Here is a 20,133-nt window from a genome sequence, read left to right as displayed (position 1 = left end):
CCTTTGAGGTCTCATTTAGCATTAGCTCAGGCTAAAAACCTCCAATTGTTAACTCACCAAATAGTGCAACCCATGGATAAGCCCAGATTAGACGTGGAGGCTGCTGACTCGCCCTGGGGGAGGGCTACCGAGAGGGGAAGCCTGCACCCGGGCAGGCGGAAGGGGAACCAGGGCTCCTCCGCAGAAACGATGCCCAGCCACGGCCCCAAACAGCAGGAACGCGAGTGGAGAGCAGAAAACCCAGAGGAAACGAGATCAAACAAGAGTATTTTAGGAAATATATTCTGAGGTTAGCATCTATTGCGCTTTGTTCCTCACTGGTCAGAACCAGAATAGCTTCTTCATTCTATTGAATTCTTTAATGCTTAATCTTGAAAATCCAACATGGTATTAAAATCAGGGGAAATTTTTTGGCTTAAGTAAGTGAATTTCCATTTCACAGCATCCCTTCTTAGCTTCTAAATATTTAACAAACTGTTTTCCCCCACAGCTGCCTGAGAAGTGTCCAGGGAGCACACTGACCCTCTTGGTCAGCAGCCCTGGGGCAGGCTCAGATTGCATGGTCAAAATCACAAATTCTACCCAGGTAGTCACATTGGACAGGAGAGTCCATGTGAGGCTCCCCCCTCCGTCAGGGTCAGTTCAGTCGCTCAGTCGTTTCCGACTCTTTTCGACCCCATGAATCATAGCACGCCAGGCCTCCCTGTCCATCACCAACTGCCGGAGCTTGCTCAAACTCATGTCCATCGAGTCGGTGATGCCGTCCAGCCTTCTCATCCTCTGCCATCCCCTTCTCCTCCTGCCTTCAATCTTTCCCAGCATCAGGGTCTTTGGCAGTGAGTCGGTTCTTTGCATCAGGTGGCCAAAGTATTGGAGTTTCAATTTCACCATCAGTCCTTCCAATGAATATTCAGGACTGATTTCCTTTATGATGGACTGGTTGGATCTTCTTGCAGCCCAGTGGATTCTCAAGAATCTCCAACACCACAGTTCAAAAGCATCAGTTCTTCAGTGTTCAGCTTTCTTTATAGTCCAACTCTCACATCCATACATGACTACTGGAAAAACTTTGACTAGACAGACCTTTGTTGGCAAAGTTATGTCTCTGCTTTTTAATATGCTATCTAGGTTGGTCGTAGCTTTTCTTCCAAGGAGCAAGTGTCTCTTAATTTCATGGCTGCAGTCACCAAGTTTTTTTCAAGCCAAAGCTATTCATTTTCCTTCCTTGCCCATCCCTAATTCCAAGATTCACCTTTTAATATAAAAAGGAGTTCTAAGAAATCATAATATTTCCACACAGACTGTTTCACCTGCTTTACATTTTTCCCCCTGTCTTTATGCTCTTAACATTTTCTTTCACTTGTTTTGGGTGAACCATACTGATCATCAGTTCAGAAAATCTCCTGGGGAAAAAAATCTAGAACTAGACATGACACAAAAATGAAAACCTCTTCAGGCTTTCACAGGAAGGAAGTTAGTTGGGCTCCAGTGCTGGGACACACCACTCTCAAACAGTACTCCAGATTACAAACACAAGGCCCCAGATTTCATGACCTTCCTCTGCATCTAGCAAAAACTAGTCTTGTCACAGAAAAGCTTTGCTGTGAGGGAAGAGAAAGCGATTAAGCCTGGGGTAAGTAATGTTATGGATATAATTACTAAGCTTTTCAAATAAAAAATGGGCTGGAGGAATACATTGTCAAGTTAGAAATGGGGAGAGTCAGACATGTGTTTCAGGGTGCTTTTGTTCAATTTCTGACTGTCCCTCGCTATAAGTGTATTTGATGTTATGATGCACAGACCCCAATCCCAAACCCACACTATTACTTTCTATGCCCAGATTAGATCAGAACAAATTATTTATTTATTTGGCTGCATCAGATCTTAGTTGCAGCATGTGGGATCTAGTTCTCTGACCACAAATTGAACCCAGACCCCCTGCATTGGGAATATGGAGTCTTAGCCACTGGATCACCAGGGAACTTCTCCAGGTTAGATTTTGACTTTTCTAGTTTAGAAATCTGCTCAACACTTAAGGACTTAGAACTTCTTTCTGTAGAAAACTGATGATCCTATTTAGCTTACTCTGATTATTAGCCACTGAGTTGGTCATAAATCTAACTGAAATGTATATCCTGACGCAATTAATGTTGAACAAATAAACGAACATTTAAAATGAACACAAGGGAATCAGGAAGTTAAAACAAAGTACAATTAAAAAACAACCCAAATGCCGCCCACCACACACAAAGCAGTATTGCTCTAATTCTACGAACAATGTTTAAACTGTAGAGGTTTGTAACATTAGGTCCACACTGTCCTGTGAGAGAAAAACTCTTCAATATTCTTTAGATCAGCTATTAATACCAGTCTCACTTATCCCCATGCATGGTTAGTCAGGACTGGTCAGATATCCCTTGATTTCTAAAGATTTATGGATCTCCAAGAAACCCACAGCAAGGCTCAGCTGTAATTCAGATGACTTCATATACATGTCAATCATTTAATGCAACTGACTCTTTAAAAACCACGGCTAATTACAGATCCTCAAAGTTGCTTTGATCAATGAATAATGTTGAATTTGAGATATTATCATTCATAAATTGCTTTCCCGAGATGATACAGAAACACAAATCTGTAAGTGAGTTATTTAGTTTTGTACTTCTTGCTTGCTTGTTCTCACACTCACACACAATCACTCTACTAATCTTTTGTCTGTGTTTTTCACTAGATTTGTAAGCCCCTGAGAAATGGAGATAATGTTCCTTGTATCCATATCACTGGCCCACAACCTGTCACATGTTTGTTCAATGAATGAATTAATGATGACACCTATGTTTTAATCATGATTGCTAAGACAGGCTGTTGCTCATCCACTTAATAATGTCCTTATTTCAGCATGAACAAAATGTTTTCAAATAGTATTAATAATGGTATGTTACAACATAATTGAGAACAAAGTGAAAAAGAACCTCATCAAAGGTATTTTCAAGATGAATGCACTTAACAAAAAAGAACTTAAAGAAATTAGCAACCCAGTTAAAAAAAACTGGACAAGATATAAACAGACAGTTAATAGGGAAGAAAATGCAAACATATGAAAAAGGCTCAACCTCACTCCTGATACGAGAAATGCAAATTTCTACGTTAGTGATATTTTTCACCTACCAGGTTGACGGATGTTAACAAATTTCCTAACACTGTATGGTGAGGGTGTGAGGAAGCCTGTAGTGTGTTGGGGATAGAAATTGGTAGACCTTCTATTGGGCAATCTGGCAGTCAAAACAAAAATGTACATGCCTTTTGATCCAGAAACTCACTTCTCAGAATTTCAGTGTCCTTGTACATATATGAAAGGAAGTCTGTATAAGTATGTAGTCGTATGTACAAGGTTATTCACTGTAGCACTATTTTTAATAGTGAGAGGCTGGAAACAACTTACATGTTAATATCTGACTAAATGAATTACAGCCTAACCACAAAATGCAATACTCCGTAGTTAGAAACCAAGAACGCAGAAGTTTTCTATGTACTAATAAGGAAAAATCTTAGAAATACATTGTTAAGTGAAAAAATAAGGGATATAACAGTAGGTATGGTAATGCTACCATTTGTGTAAAAGAAGGAGTAAAGCAAATAGATATCTATCTAGCACACTTCTGAAAGGAAACACAGGATACTGGTAACACTGGTTGCCTCCACGGGAGAACTGGGGAGCCACCGTACAGGGACGAGAGAAGACTTCGTGAGAGATCCTTTCGCATTTTGAATTAACGGAATACACTTCCTTTCTAAAGAAACAAACAAATCCAAAGGTTGGATTCTTAACTTTTTGCTTAGAAATAATGCCCAGGGACTTTCCTAGTAGTCCAATGATTAGGACTCCATGCTTCCACTATAGGGGCATGGGTTCAGTTTCTAGTCCAGGAACTAAAATCCCGCACCCCATGTGGTACCCCCCCTCCAAAGAAAAGGAAAAGAAATAATGCCCAATATCTTAAGAACTTTTCAATGAGGTAAAATTATGATTAAAATATATTACATTATTCTATATATACAATAATTATAATAACAGCATCTCAGTTAATCCTCTCAAGCAAACTTGTGAGGTAGAAATTATTACTATCTCAATTTTACAGATGAAGAAACTGAGGCCTGGGAAGGTAAGTATCTTGTCTACCGTCACAGTAAATTGTGGAATAGGGATTTCTTTCCCAACACGACAAAATTTGGCATCTGAAAGCAACATGACAAGAATAGGAAAGAATGAGAAGAACTGAAGACAGTGAAAAAAAACTGGGGAGGATTGCCTTCATTAAAAAAAAAAAATTAAATATATAACTATGTTCACTTGCAGAAGCTTTCATCTAACAAAATTAAAAGATACTACAAATAGCCTTGTCTGATTTGGCCCTCTTAGTATTAGAAAAAAACTAAAAAGTCCTATTACAAACTTAATGCAATAGATACACTTTTACAGACAGGTGATCTACAAACAGACAAGAGAGAAAACTGGCAAATCCAGAGACAAAATATGCTGTGGACTTTGTTCTTACCATTTTCCTTTTCGATGCCAATGATGGCTCACTTCTCTGGAACAGAAAGAGTTAAAATGACTTTTTAGAGGTGTGTGAAGCTACTGAGCAAATAGTTTCATCCCTTTGTATTTATAGCCCAATTTCAATTTTATAGATACCGATTCTCTACAGATGCATTCCCAACTCTTCTGGCCACGTTTTGATGGACCAGTGGAGAATCAGAGGAGGAGGAATAATTGCGACTCCCTGTCAATCAGGAGCAGAGAGCAGAGCCAGCAATAAGGCGATGGTAGCGACAATTATGGAGTTGCCTTGAACTACCTAGAGACTTTATTTATTCTTGATTCCCACTACCCAACACAATTAAAGAGTTTGGGATGGTTACATTATTAATTTTATAATTCAAAAAGCTACACGCCAGTATGTCTTAACATTTAGGAAGTTACAGCAACGCAAACAGGAATCAGAAGTGATTCAAGTTTAATCAACCATTATGCAAAGTCTTATAAAAACAAGCTTCTGTTAAGAAAAGGAAAAGAAATAAAAGAATTATATGAATGATAGCCATTATAACGTAGAATTTGAAGTGATATTAAGAACGCCATTATTATTAAATTACATAAAATTATAAGGATGTGTCTCACTATCTGATTTCACACTGATTAGAATTTAAAATTCTGTACTTTGAATACACAGATGTAAAACTTAAAAATATGCTTACAATACTGAGATAAATTTATAAACTCCAAGAAAAGTGGGTTTCAGATTTCATTACAGATTTAAATGAACACTTTCCTCTTGCAACTGAACAATTATGCTTTTTATTAAGTCTTACCATACTAAGGAATCAAGATTGTTCTTAAACTTAATGATGGGCCATTTACTTTACTGAATATGTTATTATTCTTCTTTATAGAAATTCAGTAGCTGTGTCTTCTCTTACGTATTGGACAGACAATAGTGCAACCAATGAACTATATATTACATTACACATCTGGCGTCTACTTGCAATGTTACACAACAGTGACACGCCAGAGTGGGCTATCTGGTCAGAGCATGTCAGATACTGAGTGAGGCCTTTGGAACTTCAGACCATTAAAAACGACGACGATAGCTTTGTTTGGAGAACTACAGGTATTTAAGGAAGGAGCTAATAGCAGAAAGAACAAAGATGGTGAAATCCCTTACCTCCTGTTGCTCAACGTATTCCCTGTGTCTCCGAGCCGCCTCGTGCCTCCACAACTTTAGGCAAACCAAAGCACCAAGGAGATAAACAATCATGGTGACAAAGAGGAAGACCATGGCTGCTATCTGCCCTCCTTCCACCCGGCAGAATCCTGCGTTCATTGGTGTGTTAAATAATGGATAGTAGCAGAGTCCCCCTCGGTTGGTATCATTCACGTAGACTATGGCTGCGGCCATGTACAAAATGAACAAGGAGACATTGATTCCAAATTCAGTGAGGGGCCACCAATTTGAGTCTAAGAGGATGGTCCGATAATACATGGACATGCCAAGCACCAGGATGATGATGGTGGCCACCCAGGCCAAGCCACCAACCACAAGGACAAAAGCAGTTTTGGGGCCACTGTAGTAATAGCCCCCATAGGTACTGCCCAGGCCACCCACGCCTCCTATGCCGTAGGGCTGTGAATATCCAAACATGTTATACCACTCGCTGTCCTTGTGAATGTACGCTGTGACACAAGCCAAAACGCCGGCCCCCAGCAGCAGCTCGGCCACCCCCAGGATCCGCAGCAGGCCTGCCCACGACTTCATGTAGGAATACCTAAGGTGATACTCCTCTACCTTCTCGCTGTAGGTTCGGGCTGTGTGCGTCTGTTGGCCTAGGGATCCACAGGGATCGTGAGGAAACATGGCCTCAGTCTCTTTCTGGGAATGCCAGCTGCCTTTGGACCCGCCGTGAGGATCTTGGCAGGAGTTTGGGGGTGAACGATGGTTTGATCTTGTGGGCGAGGCTGGAGGTGAACACTCCACTCCATCGGAGATGTATCTGATGTCTGATACCGGCTTATCCCACTCCGGATCCTTTTTCTTCCCTCTGAAGAAGTTCTTCCAGGACTCTGGGACAAAGCGTCTTACAGGCTTGAGATCCGGCGCGACGGCCGGTTCCTCTGTGTCACTTGAGTAGAATTCCGGGCCGAAGGGCGGCTGTAATGGGAGAGGGGGTGGTGGCAATGGATCAGCGCTCACGGCCAGCTCACTGTCTCGAAGAGTCTGGAAGGTTCTTACGGTGCCATCTGGATAGTCTGAGTCCCTTGGGACCTCATCATAGTGTCTGTCCCGATTCCTGGATCTTCTGTCACTGGACGACATTTGTGATGTTCACACCTGGGGTCAGGATTAAAGTTATCTCTTATGCTTAGCTATGTATCCCTTCAATAATGCTGGTTTTAGTCACTTATTATCAAATGATCATATTCAGGAAACCAATATGATCACACCTAATCATTATGATATAGAAAATGACAAAGCATGTGTAACAATTACGTTAGCCAGGGATACAGAATCATTCTATGAGATTTTAAGGGCAATTAAAATCTTAAACCTTAGAGATTACCACATTTATAAGTCAAATTTACCTATGAACCCTATAAACAACAAAATGTAAAAAAAACAAAAATGAGACTAAATTTTAATGCAGGGTGCTAACACATTTCAAGCAGAGTCCTTTCCTCAAATATCTAAATAAACATATTTAAGAGTTTGAGCGTACCAAAATTTGATGGGTCAACAAATACTCTTCACTTTCATTAACTCAAGTCTGTTTTGGAACAGCCCACGAGAATCAGTCTGGTAAACACATGGAGTGGACAGCTCCTTTCCTTCCTAACTTGGGAAGTCATGTTTTGGGAGTCGCTTCTTCCACTCTAATGGGATAATGCTCTACACTAGAAAATTGACTTCTCAGAGCCATAGCAATGCCCATGGACATCACTCTTTCCAGAGCAGTTATTTAAAGATGATTTGCTGCAGCCATGGAAAGACTCATAAAGTATCTCAGAAGACTTGTCTGGTGGTCCAGTGATTAAGGATTTGCATGCCAGTGCAGGGGACATGCGTTCAATCCCTGGTCCGTGAAGATTCCATCTGCCTTGGGGCCACTAAGCCTGTGGACCACAACTATTGCACCCAAAGCTTTAACCCTGTGAGCCGCAACTACTGAGCCCAAGCGCCTAGAGGCCGTGCTCTGCAATAAGAAAAGTCACACACCATTAACTAGAGAGCAGCCCTGTTCACTGCAACCAGAGAAAGCCTGTGCGTAGCAACAAAGACCCAATGTAGCCATAAACAAATAAAAAATCTTTCTAGAAGGTGGTTTCTGACTCTTTGCGACCCTATGGACGATACAGTCCATGGAATTCTCCAGGCCAGAATACTGGAGTAGGTAGCCTTTCCCTTCTCCAGGGCATCTTCCCAACCCAGGGATCAAACCCAGGTTTCCTGCCATTGCAGGTGGATTATTTCCCAGCTGAGCCACAAAGGTAGCCCAAAAAGCTATCTTAGAGAGTATTTAATCCATCTGAAAAGTTGAAAATATACTTTTTAACTTGAGGATTTCCTTCAAGAAACCAATGACCTGAACACATATGCAAAAAGGAAACTATTTGCTATTATAACTACTACGTTTAAGGTACAATGCTTTTCTCCCTCAAACTGCTCATGAGTATTTATTGAAGGCTCACTGGGCACATGGTATTGTATTTGGCATTGTAAAGGGCTCAGAATTAAAGCTGGTAATCCCACCTTTACCATGTTGAACAATTTAGAAATTCCTAAGGTTTTGTTTTTACTTTGTCAAACAGAGATCTATCACTCAAAGAATTATTTACCAAGTACTCGTCATGCACAAGGTTTGCTGAAGATGTATCGGTGAAAACAGTTGATGGAAATCCTTGCCTTCATGCAGCTTAAATTCTGGGGGTGGGGAGCAGTGATGACAGATGATAGATAAGGCAAGTGAAATAGACGCCAACGAACAAAGTTAGGAAAGAGGGTAAGAAGTGCAGTGTGGATAGGATGCTATAATTTTAAAGAGTGGCCAGGGAATTCTTCAGAGAGAACAAGACATCTGAATATAGAAACGAAGGAGATGAGAAAAGATGCCAGGCAGGTATCAGGGGAAGTGCTTCGGGCAGCTGGAACAGCTAGTGTAAAAGCCTTAAAGTGGGAGTGCCTAGCATTGTTGAGGCATGGAGGCAGCAACAGCATGAGAGGGTGTGTAGTAGAATTGAGGCTGCCTGAATCCTTAGGACTTAAAAATCATTAGAAAGGATTCAGGCTTCTATTGAGAGTGACGTGAGAAGCCACTGGAAAATTTTCAGTAGAGGTCTGACATGATGTTACTATTTTTTTAAACAGGATCACTCTGGATGCTGTGTCAATAGTACATTCCAGGAGAAAAGAGTGAAAAGAGGGAGACTGGCTAGGAGGTCACTGAAATACAGTTGACCCTTGACCAACACAAGGAGTTGGTAATGTGTAGTTGTGATTCCAAATCCAGGGATTCAACCAACTGCAAACCACTCAGTACTGTATACATATTTATTGGAGAAAAAAAAAAAAAGTATCTCAGCAGACCCTCACAGTTCAAAGCTGTGTTGTTCAAGGGTCTACTGTACTCCAGTGGGCCATGGTGGTGGCAACAAAGATAGCAAGAAGAGGTCAAACTCTCTGTACAGGGAATTAAAATTTTTAATAAAGAAATTTCCAAACACCATAAAAAGTGGAAAGAATAGTATTACGAGCCCTTATGTGCCCATTAGCAACTTTCAATAATTATCACCTTATCAATTCTATTTCATCTATACCTTCCCTTTTATTTGTCAATAGATTAAAGCAAATCCCAGACATCAGATCTTTTTATCTACAACATTTCTACACTGCTCCAGCTTAGTCCTTGGAGGAGCAGCCTAAAGAGAGTCTGAGATACCTGTTAAGAGTTCAGGCAAAGCTAACATGTAGGTAGGCTGCCCACAGAAGGCTATATACTACCTCAGACTAAATACAATCACCTGGGTATTGAGTGGAGCTGGAGAGGTCTAAATTCTGGGGTTTTCTAAAGGGGCACCCCAATTTTAAAGAACTCACTGTGAGTCCCAACATGGTGCCCACTGAAAAGAAGGAGAAAAAATTTAGTATAGAAAATAATTTATATAAATGATAGCAATTAGCAGTATTTTTATGGTCTTTTGTCTCTTTATCTGTTGTCTAAAAGTACTTAAATTCTAAGAATGCGTAGTACTAGTATAATTCTTGAAATACATTTTCCTAAAAAAAGTAGAGGCAAAAGCACAACAAATAACTTTAACAAGTTTTACATATCGTTCAATATCTTTGATATACAGGCATTTAAGAGATACCAGTTTGGCAAACGGAGAAGGCAATGGCAACCCACTCCAGTACTCTTGCCTGGCAAATCTCATGCACGGAGAAGCCTGGTAGGCTGCAGTCCATGGGGTCCCTAGGAGTCAGACACGACTGAGCAACTTCACTTTTCACTTTCATGCACTGGAGAAGGCAATGGCAACCCATTCCAGTGTTCTTGCCTGGAGAATCCCAGGGACGGGGGAGCCTGGTGGGCTGCCGTCTCTGGGGTCGCACAGAGTTGGACACGACTGAAGTGACTCAGCAGCAGCAGCAGCAGCAGCAGCAATTTGGCAAAAGGAAACGGCAATCCACTCCAGTACTATTGCCTGGAAAATCCCATGGACAGAGGAGCCTGGTAGGCTACAGTCCATGGGGTCCCAAAGAGTTGGACTCAACTAAAGCTACTTCACTCACTCATAATGGATCTAATTTATGCTCACTTCTAATGGCATCACCGACTCAATGGACGTGAGTTTCAGCAAACTAAGAGATAGTGAGGAACAGGCAAGGCTACCTACATGGGGTTGCAAAGAGTGCGATGCGACTTAGGGACTGAACAACAGAAAGACTTGTGGAAAGTAGCTTATTTGAATTAGATCACCTTGGTGGTGGTTTGGTTAAGTCGCTAAGTCGTGTCTGACTCTTGTGGCCCTATGGACTGTAGCCCGCCAGGCTCCTCTGTTCCTGGGATTCTCCAGGCAAGAATACTAGAGTGGGTTGCCATTTCCTTCTCCAGGGGATCTTTCCGACCCAGGAATCGAACCCGGGTCTCCTGCATTGCAGGCATATTCTTTACTGATTGAGCTACAAGGGAAGCCTAAGATCACCTTAAAAAGTCAAAATTCCAAATTTGAAGAAATGTGTAATAGCAAATTATGTGATTTTAGAAGGGTCCAGTCAGTTGTATTTTTACATTTCAATATCTGGATACCCCTACCATCTTTCAAGGTCTCATAGAGCGTCCAGTTAGAATTAGCACGCTGAGGCAGAGTTCAAGGCAGAGGGTTTTGTTCAAGACCCCGGGCGGTGGCTCAGAGGTTAAAGCATCTGCCCGCAATGAAGGAGACCCGGGTTCGATCCCTGGGTCGGGAAGATTCCCCCGGAGAAGATGGTAATCCCCTCCAGTATTCTTGCCTGGAGAATCCCATGGACGGAGGAGCCTGGTAGGCTACAGTCCACGGGGTCGCAAGAGTCGGACACGACTGCGCGACTTCACCTTCCCGGGCCCTGACTTCATTCGGGCCCTGATTTCTTTCGGTCTGCACACACCATAGCGGTGATTAGAAGAAACGGTCTCCCCAGGAAAGTGTTACAGGAGTCCAGTTGGTCACCTTTACACCACAGAATCACCACTTAGCTGGCTTTTAAAGTTACGGTGGGCCCCAGACACAGGCAGATTTTACACACTACTGGTTTCCAAGCAAAGGGAACTGCGCTTTGAACCGGGAACAGTTGCACGCATCCTCGTCGGGGTCTCTGCCCAGGCCGCGGCTCGTCGCTCCGCCCCCGCCCCACCTATCTCGTTCGGTCTTTAGCTCTGCCCCCCCAGGTACGCGTCTCCGAGTCGGAGTGAAAAGGCATTTTCAGTCTTTCAAGATTCCGGCCCAAAGCGGCCGGAACTAAGTTGGGCTGGACGAGCCCAGGTCGGAATAACCCTGCGCCCGGAAGCGCCGCGGCTGCCCGGCCCGGGGTGGGGCGCGTCTCGCCCGGCACCTGTGTCCGCCGCGTGAAACCTGGCTGGCCGAGGGGCCCTCCTGCTCCCCAGGCCCCAGCTCTTCCCGGGGCCCGCACCCCTTACCGCGCCGGCGGCCGGCCTCGGCCGAAGGTACTGGCGGGCGGCGCAGCCAGCGCGCGCGCCCAGGACGCTCCGAGGGGCCTACCCACCCCACCGCGCACCTGCCTGGGGTCCGCCGGCCCCTCCCCGCCTGCGTCCCGGTCACGTGGGCCCCACCCCTTGGGCCCAGCTCACCTGAGCGGCCACCTGCCAAAGCGCCCTCGCCGCCCGCGGCTCTGAAACCCAGATCGGGCTCCAGGGGCGGGGCCGGGCCGCTCTCCGCCCCGCCCGGCTTTGTCAGGCCCGGACTCCCGCCTGGGGCTTGGGCGGGTCGGTGTCCCCCCACCCCCGCCAACCACACCTTATAGCAATAGCTTCGGATCAGGCTCCGCTGGGAGAGCTCTGGAAAGGTCTTTAAAAGAAAAAGAAAGTGAAGTCGCTCAGTCGTGTCCTACTCTTTGCGACCCCAAGGACTGTAGCCTACCAGGCTCCTCCGTCTATGAGATTTTCCAGGCAAGAATACTGGAGTGGGTTGCCACTGGATTAAACCCTCAGTAGAGTTTTCTTCGCAAGGCTGCCATTCCCTTCCTTCCCTATTGAAAAAGTTTGGCACTGGATGAAGGAGACTTGTGTCCTATGTCCAGTGATACATGGCAGACAGTGCATGTTAGGAAACATTGAAATACAAAAGAAACAAATTCAATATTTTAATTTTTATATAAATTATGTAAATAGTTTCCAGAGAGTTATCTAAAATATTCCACTGTACAACATATAAAAATGGCATCTGAGAAGCTAGAGACCAGAGAAAAATTGTGAATAAGGCACAAAGTTTATTTACACTCATAATTGCATCCTAAGCTGTTTTATAATTCTTATTTACAGCCCATAGAATTTCTGTGTTCTGAATTATTCCTTCACATTTTCTGGTATTTGGCATAACGTTCAAATGCACTTCATACACACTGACCTCCTCTCCCAACACTACTCACAAGACTAAATAAATACTAGATGAAAAAACAGATTATTTCAAGGTTTGAGCTTCTATTTACTTCAACATAACAGAGGTCAGCTCTCTGTGCTGAAATACTAGAAGAATTAAACTAATTCAGCTGAAGTCTATTATCACTGTTCAAGTGCCACTGAATGGCATGAGTGTGAATCTGTCAGTTAATCTCGTGGGTAGGCTGCTTTCTATGTCCCATCGCTCTCATAGTCTTCTATTATGATGTCTTCTTCGTCCACGTCTCCCTGGGCTGAAAAGGGCTGAGGCTGGCTGGCCGGGAGTTCATTCCCACTGTTCTGACTCAAAGGAAGAGACCAGGTTTCAGGTTCAGCGCTTTGAATGGGTTCACCCGATGCTTCCTCTGCAGACTGCCCTCCAGTAAGCTGGGCTTCATCTCCGCTGTCCGCCTCTATCATTCCATCCTCCCTGTCAGTCAGGGCTTCCATTTTCAACCTGCCAGATTCATAACACAGGCACTAATAATAATCAAAGGAGAGGATTCTTTTAAATTACATCAAGAGTTTGAAGATTATAAAGCCATCTCCCATGGACTCTCATTTACCTTCCTTGTGCTTTTTAACCAGGCACTCCAGTTTATTTAATAATATAAACAAAACTAAAAGGTAAATGACAAACTGAATAAATTATTACAACTTATAACACAAGTTAATGTCTTTAGTAAACAGTTCTTATGAAAAGAAAAAATTAAATGAAATAAAAAAACATATAAAACATGAACAGAGAGCTTATGGAGATGAATGGTTACTAAATAAATTGCTTAACCTAATTTGTAATTTAAAAATGGAAATTAAAATAACATTGTCATCTTTCAAACTGGAAAAGATCTTTTAAGATAATAAAACCCAGTGGTGGAAAGCATTAGGAGAAAAGAACATGCTGAAATGCTGTAAGTGGGCATTGCTACTGCTGCTGCTAAGTCACTTCAGTCGTGTCCGACTCTGTGCGACCCCAGAGACGGCAGCCCACCAGGCTCCCCTGTCCCTGGGATTCTCCAGGCAAGAACACTGGAGTGGGCTGCATTAAGAGTGGCAAAATATTCTTGGAAACAATCTGGCAATATAGAGCAAAGGTGTATATTCATTGATCCAGCAATTTTATTTCACAGAATTCATCTTACATAAATTGTATTTGATATACGTGACAATTTAGCTTCAAGGAAGGCTGTAATAATAAAAGCTGGAAACAAGCTAAATGTATTAATATAAAACAAGGTGTAGGTTCAATTAAAGGAAACTATGCAGCTATTAAATAGAAACATTAAATATCAAGTTTAAGTATCAGAATATTCAACATTATCAATATAAATCAGATAATGTTAAATATGGTCACTGTAAGTGAAAGACAACAGTACCAGTCATTGTGATAACTAGCACTGACAAATCCTGCCTCTCAATCAAGTACCTGAACCAATAATAAAATAGTGACTCTCGTTCTTTTAATAATATCTTAGGAGGAAAAAGACAACAGAAGACAACTGTCTTCCCTTGATTTTGATGTCATAATCTTGGAGGGAAGGGAGCCAGTGAGAATAGCTGGTCCTTCTTTGATTAAGAGAGAAGTGAGGAAAAAAGGGAAGTTTATAAAAGGTTTGAGCCCTGATCATATCCCACTGGGATGATGCTCTAAAATCCATCCATTACTATCTTTCCATAAAAGGAAAGATGCGCTCCCCATAGCTAAGTCACTGTACAGAAGAAACCATTAAACAGAGGCCTTTATTGAATCTATGGAGGTAGAGGGAAGAAAATCCCAGTTAAGCAAGTCTTCCATTTGGGACCAGGAATAGGAGAACTAGTAGAAGGGGTAATAGGTGCCATTTCTATCATTTACTTTTATCCTTAAAACCAGTATGCGACGACTTTCTAAACCTTTTTTAGAATGCCTGAATGCATAATTTGATCTTATAAATAAGCCAAGTAGAAATCAACTACAAGCACTGTGTTAATCACTGATATTAGCCTAGAAGCTATTTTGCAATAGAATGAACAGTAAAGATGGAGATTTATCCCTATATTTATATATTTTTTCACTTGTCTGAATTTTCAATGATAAAGAAATAAAAAGTTCCTGACAATCATACACTCCAAATATATGAAAGAACACATTAAGCAAAGGGGTTTTCAGTTATGCAAAATTTGCTGAACTCAAGGATTTTAAAGATTCCACTGACTTTGTAATCCAATGATTCTATCTAACCTGATTCTGAACTGATGAAAAATGCTGTTATATGTAATAAATATAACAGATAGGTCTACAGTGAGATCATATAGTCTTTGATCACTGGTACAACATATATTTCTTAACCTTTACAGATAACATTTATTGACTGTATAATGAATAAATAGATAAAGTATTTGGTCTTTATTTAGGTAACAGCTCTTTGAAAATGAAAACGATCAGCTTACCTTCCAAAATGTCGCTTTAGAGGAAGCCTTCCAATATCTTGGATAAATGAAATCTGAGCTAAAACAGAAATTTAAAAAAAGTTTTAAACAGACATTTCTCCAAAGAAGAATGGCCAGAAAGCACATGAAAAAATGCTTCAAGTCACAAATAGTTAGGAGAATGCAAATCAAAACCATGAGATACTACATCACACCCCTTAGGATGACTATTAACAAAAAAGACTCAGAAACCATCAAGGTGACAAGGATGTGGATGAAGCTGTAGGAATATAAAATGGTGTGACTACTGTGGAAAATGGTAAGGTAGTTCCTCAAAAACGTAAAAACAGAGTAACTATATGATCTAGCGATTCCACTTCTGGCTGTACGCCCAGGGAAGAAAGAAACTGAAAGCAAGGTCTTGAAGAAACACCTGTATACCCATTTTTATAACAGCAGCATTATTGGTGATAGTCAAAAAGTGGAAGCAACTTGTGTCCATCCAAGGTGAATGGATAAACAAAATGTGGTAAATATATATACAATGTCCTATTACCCAGCTTCAAAAAGGAAGGAAATTCTGACACATGCTATAATGTGGATAAACCCTGATGACATGCTAAGTGAAATAAGCCAGTCATAAAAAGACAAATATGGTATGATTGCACTACAGTGGGGTACTGAGGGTGGTCAAATTCATAGAGAGTAGGCAGTGTTTTCAGCAGGTAGCTAGCATGGGGGTGGAAGGGAGGTGGTTAGTGTTTTAATGTGGGTAGTTTCAATTTTTTCAAGATGAAAAAGTTCTGGAGATTGGCTGCCCAACAAAGTAAATATACTTAAGACTACTGAAAAGTGAAAGTCGCTCAGTCGTGTCCAACTCTTTGTGACCCCAGGGACTATACAGTTCACGGAATTCTCCAGGCCAGAATACTGGGTTGGGTAGCCTTTCCCTTCTCCAGGGGATGGTTATACTTAAAGATAGTTTAGGATGGGTGCTTCCCTACTAAGGGAATCCACCTGCCAGTGCAGGAGACAGGTTTGATCCCTGGTCCAGGACGATCATACATGCCATGGAACAACTAAGCCGGTGTGCCACAACTACTGAGCCTGTGCTCTAGAGCCCGGGAGCTCCAACTACTGAAGCCTGAACACTCCAGAGACTGTGCTCCACAACAAGAGAAGCCGCTGCAATGAGAAGCTTACGCACTGCAACAAGAGAGTAGCCCCTGCTTGCCACAGCTAGAGAAAAGCCTGTGCAGTCTTTACCCAGCACAGCCAAATCAATAAACAAATAAAATAGTTTAAGATGGTACATGTTATGTTACAAGGAACCATTTACTCAAGAAAATCTAACAGCAAAGAGTCTCGCATTTGAGTCATGATCTGCTCTTCCCCTCCCTCAACTTGAGAGATACTTCACTCCAGGTGGATGCAGCCAAGAAAAGAGAGCTTCCCCTAGAGAGTGTCGCCAGCCGAGAGTTTGGGGCTCCCTTTCTCCACGCAGCCCCGAGCAAAGGATGGAGGCTCTACCCCAGGGCACAGTAGTGCAAGAACACTGCCTCCTCTTTGAACTGCAGTCACCCTCGCGCCAACTCATTTGTAGGGCAGAATGTCCACACTGGGAGAGCCCAAGCCAAGATCATCAGCGGCTCCCTTCAGCTGAGCACACACGCAGAAGAGTGGCTCAGATTTTGCCCAGAGGCATTCTATAGGAAAACAGAGCTCTAAAGCTCTGCCCAAAGTAACTGGCTTTATAAGAAACAGAATGTTGGGAAGATCAAGCCAAGGGGCTCTCTTGAAACCAATAGCTCCTCTTAATTAAGACTAACAAGCTGAGCAAAAGCCGGCTAGTTTACCAGAAAAGAACCAGGAAAGAGACAAAGAAGAAGACCACCCCCTCCCCTGGGTCAGAACAAACCTGACCCTGGCTTCAAGGTCTACACCTGCCCACATTTAACTGGATCAGGCTGTGGAATAATTTATGCCCCTTGACACTACTTAAAACAATGGAGCAATCTGCCAGTAATGTGAAATGGAACAGGTGGGTGTGATATCAAGTAAGGCAGACAATTTAACAAAAATAAGGGAAAGAGACATTTGCAAAGAGCCCTCCTGAAACCACTTCATCTCATGGTGATTGTGGGCATGTCCAAAGCTGAGCTCACTCAGGAGTGACAGAAGCTTCATACTGTAGGGGGAAACAGACTTCATCAATAGTTTAGCCAAATCACTAAACAATTAATTGACAGACAACAGAAAAAACAAGCCCCAGAGAGTGGAGGTGACTCAGTATCTAGAGGAGCTACAATATATTACCCAAATTAGCCCAGTTTCAACAAAACATTGTGAGATGATACAAAGAAACAAGAAATTTGATCCATACACAGGAGAAGGGTAGGTAACAGAACCTCTGAGAGGGACCAGACATTAAACTCAACAGAAAAAGGCTGCATAGAAAGGAGCCATTATAAAGATTTTCAAAGAACAAAAGGAAGCCTTACTTAAAGAAGGGATGAGAGCTATGATGACAATGGTTCATAAGATAGGGACTATCAATGAAGAGAACTGTGTTAGTCACTCAACTGCGTCCAACTCTGCGACACCATAGGCTGTATCTCGCCAGGATCGTCTGTCCGTGGAATTCTCTAGGCAAGAATATTAGAGTGGGTTGCTATTCCCTTCTCCAGGGGATCTCCTGACCCAGGGATTGAACCCAGGTCTCAAGTACTGCAGGCAGATTCTTGACCAAGTGAGCCACCAAGGAAGCTCTTAATAGAGAAGGAAATTGCAAAAAGAACCAAATGGAAATCTGGACTTGAAGAGTACAATAATCAAAATGAAAAATCCATTAGAGGGGTTCAATAGTAAGTTTTGAATAAGGAGAAGAAACATTCTGTAACCTTGAACACAGACTGACAGAGATTATGCAATGAAAGAGAAAACAGAATGCTTTTTTAAGGCCTTCCAACAAACACTAACGGAGAACTAGAAAAGAGGATGGAGAGAAAGAAGAAACATAAAGTGATAATGTCTGAAATGACACAATAAATCAAGTGAAAGAAATGGGATAAAATTTGATGAATAAAAAGAAAAAAAATTGATGAATAAAAAGAAAAGCCAAAACATCCTATTTTTGACTACATTTTATGAACCTTCTAAAGTTTGCAAAATAAACTCTATGAGAGCTCTTGGAAACTTACCTTTTTAAAAATCCAATATACAACATCATTAGGATTTTCAAAAACAGCTTTTTGATATGGAAAACCTGAGTTGTGATCCTGGAATCTGAACTTGTAACTAGTGGATATAATGATTCTCCAGATGCTTCCAGCGAGTAATCCAAACCAATACTTCTCAAACATCTGCATAAGAATCACCTGGAGAATCTCATTAAAATGCAGGTCAATTCAGCAGGTCTTGACTGAGGCCTGAGATTCTGCATTTTTCTCAAGCTTCCAGGTGATGCTGACGAGTCTTGCCCAAGGGGACTCTTATTAAATCAAACCAATTCACTGTCCCACAGCTGGGAGTGGGACAAAGAATGTGGCCAGCTGAGCCAACATGAGTTGGTGGCAACAGGGCTGGAGCTGAAGGAACAGCCTGCATTGTTAGGAGATAGGTTATAGACAGAGGAATTAAGTAAATATATTTAGCAAAGTGGGAGACGGGTCCATATCCACTAAAAGGAACCAGAACTCCTGGAGATTCTAAGACCAAAAATAGGATTTTTTTTTGCAGCGAAGTATGAAATAATTCTGGAACATTTTGTATCAGAAACTACTCTAAGAGTAAAGGCAGAGTCACCCTAAAGCAGTTTGCATTGGCCAAATCTGGACCAAAATAAATAATGATAGTGAGAAACAACAGCTGACAAAATAAGAATCCAGACTCCATACTAATATAAACGAACGGGGAAGAGGGTGAAGCGATACTTTACAGCAGAATGTACTAACAGGAATGTAGAAGGAATAATGCCATTAGAAAATCATGACTTGCCAACTCTCACAGATTCAGGAAATAACTATCAAAAGATGCTGTGACCAGTGGGTGAAATTTTAATGAGAAACAGGATATTTACATAGTCTCAAAGTGTCTCCCCACAAAACACTTAATAACTTTACATTAAAGAACCTCAGAGATAATTACCTTACAAAATAATTAAAGTTAACTTTACCAGCATGGTATAAACAGACACTGTATTCTCCTGATGTGATGCACTGAGAAGAACATGGCATCACTTCTGTGATATTCCTGACAAAAATACATACCCTGTATCCACTCAGACAGATAAACCCAAATCCTCAGCTAAACCGAAACTGAGGGACAGTCCATTCTGTAACGATCTTACATGTTTCAAAAATGTAATGGACAGGGGTGGGCCAGTGGTTAAGAATCTGCCTTCCAATGCAGAGGACGTAAGTTTGATCCCTGGTCAAGACCTAGGGTCCTACATACCACGGAATAACTAAGTTCAGGCGCCACAATTACAGAAACCCATGTGCTGCAGCTACTGAGTCTGCGTGCCTAGAGCCAATGCTCCGCAGCCAGAAGCCAGAGTGCCCAGCACGAGCAGCCCGTGAGCCGCAACTAGAGAAGCCCCTGTGTGCCACAAGCAGGGAAAAGCCTGCACGCTGCAAGGCAGACCCAGTGCAGCCAAAAGAAAGACACAGTGGACAAAGAAACAACAAGGTACTATTCTAAATCAAGGAGACTAAAGAGATAGCAACTGAATAGCTAAGTGAATCATCTGATCTTGCACTGGATTTTTGGACAAGAAAGAGAACAAGTTTTTGTTGTTATTTTGCAAAGGGCATTATTAGGACAATTGGCAAAATTTGAATGGGGTCCATAAATTATAAATGGGGTCTAATAATTCAACTATGAATTAGCAGTAATGTATCAAAGTTAATTTCCTGATTTTGATGTATATATTGTTGTGATGTGGGAGAATATCCTTGGTTTCCAGAAGTACATGCTGTATGTTTAAGAATAATGGGCATCATGTCTGTACTATCCTCA

At 42.0% G+C, this 20,133-nt stretch overlaps 2 protein-coding genes across 8 annotated transcripts in view; both read right to left on the bottom strand.

Annotated features, from left to right (window-relative positions):
- The window catches only part of MARVELD2 (MARVEL domain containing 2), a 35,482-nt gene extending 23,504 nt beyond the window's left edge, over nucleotides 1-11,978 (bottom strand). For 2 of the 3 annotated variants that reach the window (XR_005724838.1, XM_040262661.1), the window contains exons 1-3: nucleotides 11,899-11,978; nucleotides 5,727-6,890; nucleotides 4,557-4,592 (exon numbers count right to left, since the gene is read on the bottom strand). Coding sequence is in view for 2 of the 3 variants with exons in the window: in XM_040262661.1 (XP_040118595.1) it covers nucleotides 4,557-4,592; nucleotides 5,727-6,875 (1,185 nt within the window). In the remaining variant the exon portion in view is untranslated. Of the gene's footprint in view, nucleotides 1-4,556; nucleotides 4,593-5,726; nucleotides 6,891-11,260; nucleotides 11,521-11,898 lie in introns of those variants that run through there. The other variant, XM_040262662.1, reaches the window with a different exon arrangement.
- A 648-nt stretch (nucleotides 11,979-12,626) lies between these two features.
- RAD17 (RAD17 checkpoint clamp loader component) overlaps nucleotides 12,627-20,133 on the bottom strand; it is a 36,465-nt gene continuing 28,958 nt past the window's right edge. For 2 of the 5 annotated variants that reach the window (XM_040262659.1, XM_040262658.1), the window contains exons 16-17: nucleotides 15,136-15,193; nucleotides 12,627-13,162 (exon numbers count right to left, since the gene is read on the bottom strand). In XM_040262659.1, coding sequence (XP_040118593.1) covers nucleotides 12,898-13,162; nucleotides 15,136-15,193 — 323 coding nt within the window. In that variant the 3' untranslated portion in view covers nucleotides 12,627-12,897. The remainder of the gene's footprint in view (nucleotides 13,163-15,135; nucleotides 15,194-20,133) is intronic. The other 3 variants (XM_040262656.1, XM_040262657.1, XM_040262660.1) reach the window with 2 other exon arrangements.

Source organism: Oryx dammah, unplaced genomic scaffold (assembly GCF_014754425.2).
Source record: "Oryx dammah isolate SB20612 unplaced genomic scaffold, SCBI_Odam_1.1 HiC_scaffold_20, whole genome shotgun sequence".
NCBI lineage: Eukaryota > Metazoa > Chordata > Mammalia > Artiodactyla > Bovidae > Oryx > Oryx dammah.
Note: the sequence above shows the minus strand (reverse complement) of the source record. Positions and strands in the feature narration are given on the sequence as shown.